Genomic DNA, 9,359 nt, shown 5'->3' with positions numbered 1-9,359 from the left:
GCATCACTCTGCGATGCAATGTCAGACACAATGCACTCAAATGGAGCGAGTGACGTCACTGTGATGGGTAGGGTTAGGGGTGGGGTTAGGTGAGCCCATTAAGAAGCAATGGATGCAGCTCACATTGCGCTGCACCAGGTTTGCATCCAGACCCATCTCGCAGCATTGGCCAGCCCAGTCACCAGACATATACATTATTGATCATGTCTGGGTTAAGATGATGGAGGAGGCATTGAAGATGAATCCGTGCTTGGGAGTCCTGCAAGAACGCTTTCTTTGCCATTCCAGATGACTTTATTGATAAGTTATTTGAGTCATTGCAGAGCTTATGGGAGTCATACACAATATTAATTATTTTTCCACTGCACTATGACTTTATATTCTATACTGTACATTATTTATGTTAAGTGACACAACTTTTGTCTAAGCAAAATCTTACTGTGCAAATTAAAGAAATAAAAATCAAGGCATAATCACATTTTATTTTGGTAAAATAACCATAATCAAGAGGCCTTTGAGTTTCATGTAAGCCACTTCTGACACCAAATGCTCAACTAGGAGTCAAGTTACTATTTGTTGTTCCTAAAACTTGAACAGGCGACAGGACTTTTGTCAGGTAGTCTACACAAGTATATGAAGGCTATGTAAACATCTTTATTGTGAAAAAACAGAAAAGTGCTTTTCACATGCTTTATTTTTTCTGCTGTTCATCATGCCTACAAAAAGCATATCGTTGACAATGGATATGCAAGCCTGATTAGGGTGACCCATAATGAACCGTAATGTACTGCTTGATGGAAACTAGCTGTTTAAAAACACATTTCATACTAAATTAAATCATTACAAACTAAACTAAGATCCTCTTTCAACATTGTGATGAGTACTTCTCTCCGATGTCACCAGAGAGCCATAATAACCGTCATCTGGACTTACCCCATCAGGAATCATCCCGAAAGACATCATAAAAGGATACTGGCAGGTACCCCTCACACAACAAGCCAAAGAAAAGACTGCATTTACCACCCCTGGCGGCCACTGGCACTACCGGGTCCTTTCCTTCGGGCTGCATGGGGCTCCAGCCACGTTCCAGAGGATGATGGACATTCTGTTAAGGCCCCACCAAACATATGCAGCCGCCTAAGTGGATGACGTGGTAATCCAGTCGAGGTATTGGGAGAAACACCTTACCCATCTGCGGAGTTCGCTCCTGGAACTTCAGCAGGCTGGACGAAGTACCTGGGATACCACATTGGTCGGGAGCTGATCCAGCCACAGCAATCGAAAGTTGAATCAGTCCCGAAGACCCCCTGACCAACCACAAAATAACAGGTATGTGCCTTTTTATCTATTATCACTACTATCAATGTTTTATCCCCAATTTCATCCATAGCCAGCCTGCTGACAAACCTGACAAAGAAGAGGCAGCCAGAGAGGATCCCGGGGATCCCAGCAGCATAACAGGCTATTCTAAGAGTAAAAGAGGCCCTGACATCTTCCTCGGTACTGCATGCACCTGATTTTGGCGGCCTCTTCATCCTCCAGACCGACACTTCCAAATCTGGACTGGGTGTGGTACTATCACAAATCCACGAGGGAGAGGAGCACCCAGTTGCATACTTGAGTCGAAAGTTGTCCCCTGCAGAGACAAAATATGCGGCCATCGAGAAGGAGGCCCTGGCTATAAAGTGGGCAGAAATAATATCTTCTAGGACGATCCTAAACCCTAGTGATGGACCATGCTCCCCTGCAGTGGATGGAGGCAGCTAAAGACACCAACGTCTGTGTCACAAGGTGCTTCCTAGGCTTTCACTTTAAAGCCGGGGCCACCCATGAAAACGCTGATGGGCTATCAAGAATATGGTCTGGATGGGCAGGTCTGTCTTGTAAGTCTCCCCCCATCAACCCCTAAAATCTCCTCTCTTTCATAACAGGATTGCTGTTTGATCCAGGATGACGCTAGGGCGGCTGTGGCAAGTACTCCTGTAAATAAATCCTCCGGGGCTTTTGCTTGAATATCTGCAGTCTTGTGTTTGATTCCTCTTCCTGCCACACCAAAGTTTTCAAGTGCATGATGTATCCATTCCAGTTTTAAAAGATCTGTAGGCATGTAATAGTACAGGTAATGTGCGTCAACACAGTTGTTGCTACAGGTTAGTCTTTAACATTCAAATTACGATCATGCTCATAAACCTACTGTATAAAAGGAATATAAGAGACTCTTCAGATTGGAGATTGTGAGCACCAGACATAAACAGAGTGAATGACAGGGGTGATCTGCCATTATGTGTGATGTGGAGCCACAGCCCATCAGCTTCAATGCCATGCAAGCAGATAAGTCAGTCCCCGAGGGCACACATTATGCATCCATCAAATCCAGCAGGAACATAGGGAAAGTGCTCCACAGTGAAAGTCAATGCCATCAGCTCTCAAATGAAGCATGGTGTTGACATTGGTATTTTTATTATTGTTTTTGAACATTATTCTATTGATATTATCTTCTCTTTGAGAAGACTATCCACCAGGTCAAAAATATCCGGCTGTACAGGCATTTTCTGCCACACCAACAGCTCAATCCTCAACATGTATTCTCACAGCTGGATAACTAAGAAGTGTGATCCAAAGAAACATCGCAGCGAAAAAAAAAAGAAAAACTCTCTCTTAGCCAGGCTTTTTACTACTTTTTAAAAATTGCAGACATACGACCCCCAAGAGAGAAGCTATTTTCTGTCATGGGCAAAAAATGGTATGTTAAGAATCATCCACCCATTAAATTGGTTTCTGGCACAGAATCGTTAGATTATGCACTGGACGTGATTTGTGTGTGTGTTTTGTGACATATTAGGACACATATTAGGAGATGGGTATAGGTATTACAATGAGAAGGTGAATTCTGAAGACGTTGCCCATGTCACCATTTTTCAAAAGGCTTATAAAATCACAGGATAAGTTGGTTTTGTCTTCTAGAAAGTATTGCTGTATTCTACACAATTCCTTCATGTGCTCCTAGCACAAATCAATTAATTTAACTTAATTGTTTTTACAAATTTAAGTGGATTGAACATAAAACAATTAAGTTGTCCCAAAAAACCTTAAGAATCATGTAGTTTCAACTCTGTGGAGCTAATAATATGCCAAAACAATCTGAATTTGAATTATTTATACAATAAACAATTTGTATTATTGACTACTGTAATTTAATAAATTTGTTTTTTCATATGCCGTTAAAAATAGTTTTGAATTTGAATTTTCTCATTTGAATTTCATAACTTAAATATTGAACATTTGAAATGTAAGACAACTGAATTTTTCAAGGCTGCATTTTTATAGACCTATTTTCAAGCTTCAGCTTTTTTGTGTTCTTAATTCCTTAACTGCATATATCCAGTTTGTAAATACCCAGTTTCAAATTTTCAAGATGAAGAAATTCTGTTGTACTGACCTATACTGTAACCTCTGATGGGTTATTTTAGCAGACACAGAGCTCTTACACTTATTTCCAAAGTCACATAAAGAGACTTTGCAAGCTCTTTCCAGGTGCATTTGCAAACTGTCCTAGCATTTTACAACTGTGGTAAATGACATATTTGCATGCACACACTTCTTCATCATATTATGTAAGATACTATTTATTACATTAACCAAATCTCTTTCTTTGTCACCGAATTGTTCATTCAGAGTCATTCAAATCGGCTCATTCATTCATTCATTCATTCATTCATTCATTCATTCATTCATTAATTAATTCATTCATTCATTCATTCATTCTCCCTTTCGGCTTAGTCCCTTTATTAATCCGGGGTCACCATAGTGGAATGAATCGCCAACTTATCCAGGAGGTTTTTACACAGCGGATGCCCTTCCAGCTGCAACCCATCGCTGGGAAAAAAAAAAATCGGCTCATTTATAAATGAATTAAGTGACTCACTATGAATGATTCGCTCAGTGATTTCTTGTTAACCTCATTTGTCAAGTGCTTAAAACTTTGTTTCAAATTGTAACAACATAAGAAGTGTTAAAAAGTCTTTATCCCCCTACACCCTTAATTCACTTATTATCATGAATCAAGCAGAGGTGAGTGATTCTTAGTTTGAGTTTTCGGTGATCATCTACTCTTCCCTGTTGATGACCCCTGACCTACTTTCTGCTGAATCTGAAATTCACAATCAGAATTTCTGGTGTGTAGAATATTGAATTTGATGATCTAAATTTCTTCATCTTGAAAATTTAAAACGGTTTATTTACAAATTGGATATATGCAATTTAAGAATACACAACACAAAAAATCTGAAGTTTGAAAATATGTCTATTAAAATACAACCTTGAAAAATTCAGTTGTTTTACATTTCAGGCGTTCAATATTCAAGTTATGAAATTAAAATTCAAATGAAGAAATTCTAATTCAAATTTGTTATGGCATAAAAAAATCAGATTGATTAAAACACAATCATCAGTAATTCAAATTAACATAATTAAAAATCAGTTTGTTTTGGCACATTATTAGCTCCATACAATTTATTTTAAATAAGTAGTTTAAACAAGCAGCAAAAGTCTTTTTTTCTCATTGTAGGGTGATAGAAAATACAGTTTACACACTATTAACAGTATAGAGAGCTATTATAGTGTCCCCACAATTCACAAAAACAAATGTGTGTTATGCTTGTGTTTTATTTGCGGTTTTATAAGCGGTTTCCTGTAACTCTGTCAGTATAGTGAGTGAATGTTGTCAGTTTGGTGATTGAGGTTTAATCCCTGTTGTTCTGCCCTCTGCATCCCGAGAATCCCATCTGATGCATAATCTTGTTCGGCTGTTAATCTCAATCTCTGTGCTATAAAAAAAAAAACACAAAAGTGTTGTGCTTTGTTCATTTGTGAGTTGTTTTATAAGATGAAGAGCAAATCTTTGCTGGCAAGAACACGGATGCATCTTTGATCATGCCTCCTGCTATGCTGTCTTACATACTTTGTGTAGATCTCATCTAACACCTTGTTTAATAGGCTTGGATCTCAATTGTACGAACCAATTTATCTTCTATCATCTCGTATTCCCTGTTGTGCTCGATACAGAGACAACTGGGATTAGCTTTGGATTTATTAAAGATTACATGTTCAGTGCTTTGAGCGTGCATGTTCATTTTTTAAGGAGTTTGGGCATCAGTGTCATACACAAAATATTGAATTATGAATTGAACTTTACATTGGTATAAAAAGTTCATCCAATAAAATAAAAAATAGACATCTGATACAAAAACCTGTTTAATTACTATGTATGCAGCTCACCTAAAAAGGATATTTGTGATCTAGTTAGGGTTAAGGTTGAGTTAAAAGGGTAATAAATCTAAAGTGCAAAAATTATCACAAAAATGCATGCAGCAATACAATATATATTTTTAAAAGTAGGTAAAATGTACAATGCAGACACATACAGTGGGTGTCATGATTACCAGCGATCGCTAACCACTAGAGGTTGCTGGAAAACGTTCACACTCATTGAACTACATATCTGCCATATTATGGACTACAACACCCAGTCATGCCACACACACACAACCGGTTCCAGATCCACACTGATTGCACTCTCACAGCTGAAGCCACTCACACAATGATTATTTGGACTATTTAAACCCCTCTTTTCCACACACATGTTGCTGAGTCTTGTTAGCTGTATCAGTGACATTACAATGCGTTTTCCCTTTGTCTGCCTTTGCCGTGTTTTTGATTATTAGCCTAGCTTATCCTTTTGTCCTTGTCTGCCGCCTGCCTTTTGACCTTTTGCCTGTTATTCGACTATGATCCTGGATTGTCTACATATATCTGTTTGCACCTGAATTGACCATTGCTTACCTGACTTTGAATAAACCTGCATTTGGATCCTACCTTCTGTTGTCAGTGTCACTCCCCGACATTACAGTGGGGAAAATAAGTAATAAACGTCATCATTTTTCTGTGCTGTTGGCTTGAAAATCATCCTGGATGTTGATAGCAACCAAAGAAATACAAATCTAATTAGTTTACAAATGAAGTTAGGTATAATAAAATGAAATGACACAGGGAAAATTATTGAACACATGAAGAAAGGGAGGTGAAGGCCCAGACAGCAGATGAAATCTCTCAGTAGTTATTCAACAACCCTATGCCCTTCCTCATTGTAAATGATTATTAGCTGCTTCAGTCCAACATCTACATGATCAGGATGAAGATGAAACCAGGGTGGACATTTCAGCATGACAATGATCCAAAACACAGCCAAGAAAACTCTCAAAGGCTTTCAGCGAAAGAAAATCAAGATGTATTTCCCCTGCTGTATTACTTTAGCCTACGTTTGCAGTTACCCAGCTAACAACACACATTATCACGCTTGTATTATTTATCTTATGCAGCACAGTACACTACATGCAACATGGAAATGACAAGCAACTATTGGTTTTAATGGGGAGTTAGCAACTTCTGGCGATCTCTGACAGTGACCGCTGGTGAAAGGGTGTGGGTGTGTCAAGGAATAAATAGTTGAGAATCCAACTTTAAGCTCAATTTATACTATCAGAAACATGCAGCAAAAAAATGACAAACGACTAATCATTTCAATTGAGAGTCTGCAAGTTCTGTCTTTGCCAAGCGAGGGCATGGTCTAGAAGATATAAAGTTGTGGATACATACATAAATATAACAATTGTGTGAATAATAAAATACAATTTAATGGGTAATTCAATGAATAACATGAATAATTCTCCTTAACTTCTGGCCAGAGCTACATTTGCTCTAGCAAAAACCTTATGTGAGTGACAGTGACTGTTGGTGATAGACAACATAGTTGTCAACAAAGTTGACAACCTTTCAACATTATGCAAATAAACAGTGACTTTCATGAGCAACAGTCAGTATAAGCATCAGCTCATGTGATCGTCTTTCAGCTCTTTCACCAGTCTGTCATATGTTGTTATTTCCTGACCTTCAGTGTTTGTAGCTGATGAATAGCTGCAATGAAAGAGCACCCATTTTTTCTTGTTCATCTTTATAATAAAGCATTTTATTTAGTGATTCTATATTCTACTGACAATGTTTATTTTCAGTTGCAAGAAAGCTTATTTGCTCATCCAAAGGTCACAGATTTGAGTCCTGGTACCAGCAGAAATATCCACCTCAATACCACGGCTGAGGTGATTCCCTTGAGCAAGGCACCGAACCCCCATCTGCTTCCCTGGTGTGTGCTTACAGGTGTAAGTCACCTTGAATAAAAGTGTCTGCTAAATGCATAAATGTAATTCATAAATGTTTCCAAAGCAACCTCAAGGTGGGAACGCCCACTAGCACTAGCCAACTAGCACTGGCCCACTGTGAAAGGCAGCTAAAGCAAAGACTGTGGAATACACAAGACATGTCACTCGTATAGTTCTGAAAGGGGAAAACTGTAATAGTCAATATGGCAAATAAAGCCCCACCTACTAGTACAGGAGTCAATCATCGATCGATATAGACTCCAGGTTAGAATCTCGGACCTGTGCCTTTACAAATAAAATATATTTCTATTTACAAATAGAAATATATCCACATTAAGCTTGAAATCTGTATCTTTAAATGAACCAACTACACTTGATGAAGCATTATGCAGAGGATGATAATGTGTAAAACAGCCATAAATGAGGTTGATGTTGTGATCTCAATCTTTTGAGTGCGCATGCCCATTAGCTTGGACAACCTGAAAAAATGCAGATTTTGTTTGATTCAAACGTTTAGAAATTAAACTTATGAGACAGTTGTTGTTTAATTTTAATGGTGATTCCAAATATGTAATTTAATCTTAAGTTTGGCAAAAAGTTTTAGAGAATTTGATGTTTCCCCGTACAGACAGAATGCCTGAGCATACTGGCCAAGAGGCGTTTCAACGATGGCCACGGAGTGAAATTACTTGCCTTCAAAGGAACTGTGGCTAAAGTCACTGGTAGTGTTAATGATCATTCACAATACGGACGACTTGCAGCAGCAAAGCGGCAAGCGACCATTCATTTCAACAGAGAGTGAGCAACTTCCGGCGACCTTTCCCTACGTGGGCGACATCGACCATTGGCGACCATGTGGAGCAACATGACAAATTAGAGAATCCTTCAAGGTTATGCAAATGAAGAGTGACTTTTTTGAGCGACAGCCAATATAGCTCACATGATCTTCTATCAGATTGCTCAGTGGCCAGTTGTTTTCTCTATGCTGTATATACCTACACAGATCTGCTTTTACAGTAGATCGCCAACCAGAGCGACAGGCAGCTACAAAAGTTGCTGCTAGTGGGAATGAGGCATTATGTTGGTACACAAAATGCTTCATCAGTACTGGCAGTGGTGTAAAGTAACAGATTACAAATACTCAAATTACTGTAACCGAGTAGTTTTTGTCAGAAATTGCACTTTATTAGGTAGTTTTAAAAATATTTTTACTTTCCCTTGAGTACATTTATAGTGCTGTATCTGAACTTTTACTCTACTACTTTCCTTCAACCTGCAGTCACTACTTTGATTTTTCTGATCCCCATAGACAAGAAAAATAGTCTTGTGATCCCTGTCCAATCAAATTGCACATGGAAAGTAAATCACATCTTAATGAAACAACCTCAAGACATGGGTGATTTATAATTGCAGCAAACTGTTTGGAAGCATTAAAAGTGTCCAAGAAGATGTCCAACATCTTTCCACACAATGACCCAGAGAGTGTTTAAGTTGACGGATGTTAACTGTGTGATGACTGAAATGGCCTTTAACACCCAGCAGGCACAAGACATCAACATGACGACAGATTGACGTTGTACCCTAACGTTGCATTTTGTTTGGAAATATAATAATCAGAAACCAATGTCAGGTCTACGTCAATGTCCAACATCCAACCTAAAATCAACCAAATATCAACGTCTAATGATGTTATAGCTTGACGTTGTGTGGACGTTACTATGATGTATATCAGATGTTGGATTTTGGTTGCCATACCAGACAAGTAAATGTCAGTATTTGACATCAATATGACGTTGGTTTAAGGTGTTGGGTCAACGTTGGATTTTGGACACTTTCTAACACAACCTAAAATCAACCAAATATCAACGTCATTAATAACATCCTTCGATGCTGGCTAGCCTTGAACTTTGGTTACCTGACATCACCACCTAAATCTAACCTAATATTAACATCTTATGATGCTTTGTGCCTGCTAGGCAATAACTAAATGCACTACAGAATGTTACGTTTACATACAAATTACAAATCACTCACTACTCACTATTCTTGAGTACTTTTGAAAGGTCTACTTTTTATTCATACTTTGAGTAATATTTACTGCAGATATTTTACTTGCACTACATTTTTAGGCAAGTAATGGTACTT

The 9,359-nt window shown here is 38.3% G+C and overlaps 2 protein-coding genes across 2 annotated transcripts in view; both read right to left on the bottom strand.

Moving 5' to 3' along the window:
* LOC147844450 (uncharacterized) overlaps positions 1-2,097 on the bottom strand; it is a 4,044-nt gene extending 1,947 nt beyond the window's left edge. Inside the window, exons 1-3 of the mRNA XM_087254654.1 lie at positions 1,408-2,097; positions 1,189-1,307; positions 934-1,105 (exon numbers count right to left, since the gene is read on the bottom strand). Coding sequence (XP_087110780.1) covers positions 1,017-1,105; positions 1,189-1,307; positions 1,408-1,661 — 462 coding nt within the window. The 5' untranslated portion in view covers positions 1,662-2,097 and the 3' untranslated portion in view covers positions 934-1,016. The remainder of the gene's footprint in view (positions 1-933; positions 1,106-1,188; positions 1,308-1,407) is intronic.
* lig3 (ligase III, DNA, ATP-dependent) overlaps positions 1-9,359 on the bottom strand; it is a 163,963-nt gene that overhangs the window by 67,525 nt on the left and 87,079 nt on the right. The gene's annotated exons all lie outside the window — the stretch shown is intronic.

The sequence above is a fragment of the Danio rerio genome, chromosome 5 (genome assembly GCF_052040795.2).
Source record: "Danio rerio strain M-AB ecotype USA chromosome 5, GRCz13ab, whole genome shotgun sequence".
NCBI lineage: Eukaryota > Metazoa > Chordata > Actinopteri > Cypriniformes > Danionidae > Danio > Danio rerio.
This window is presented reverse-complemented; position numbering and strand designations above follow the sequence as displayed.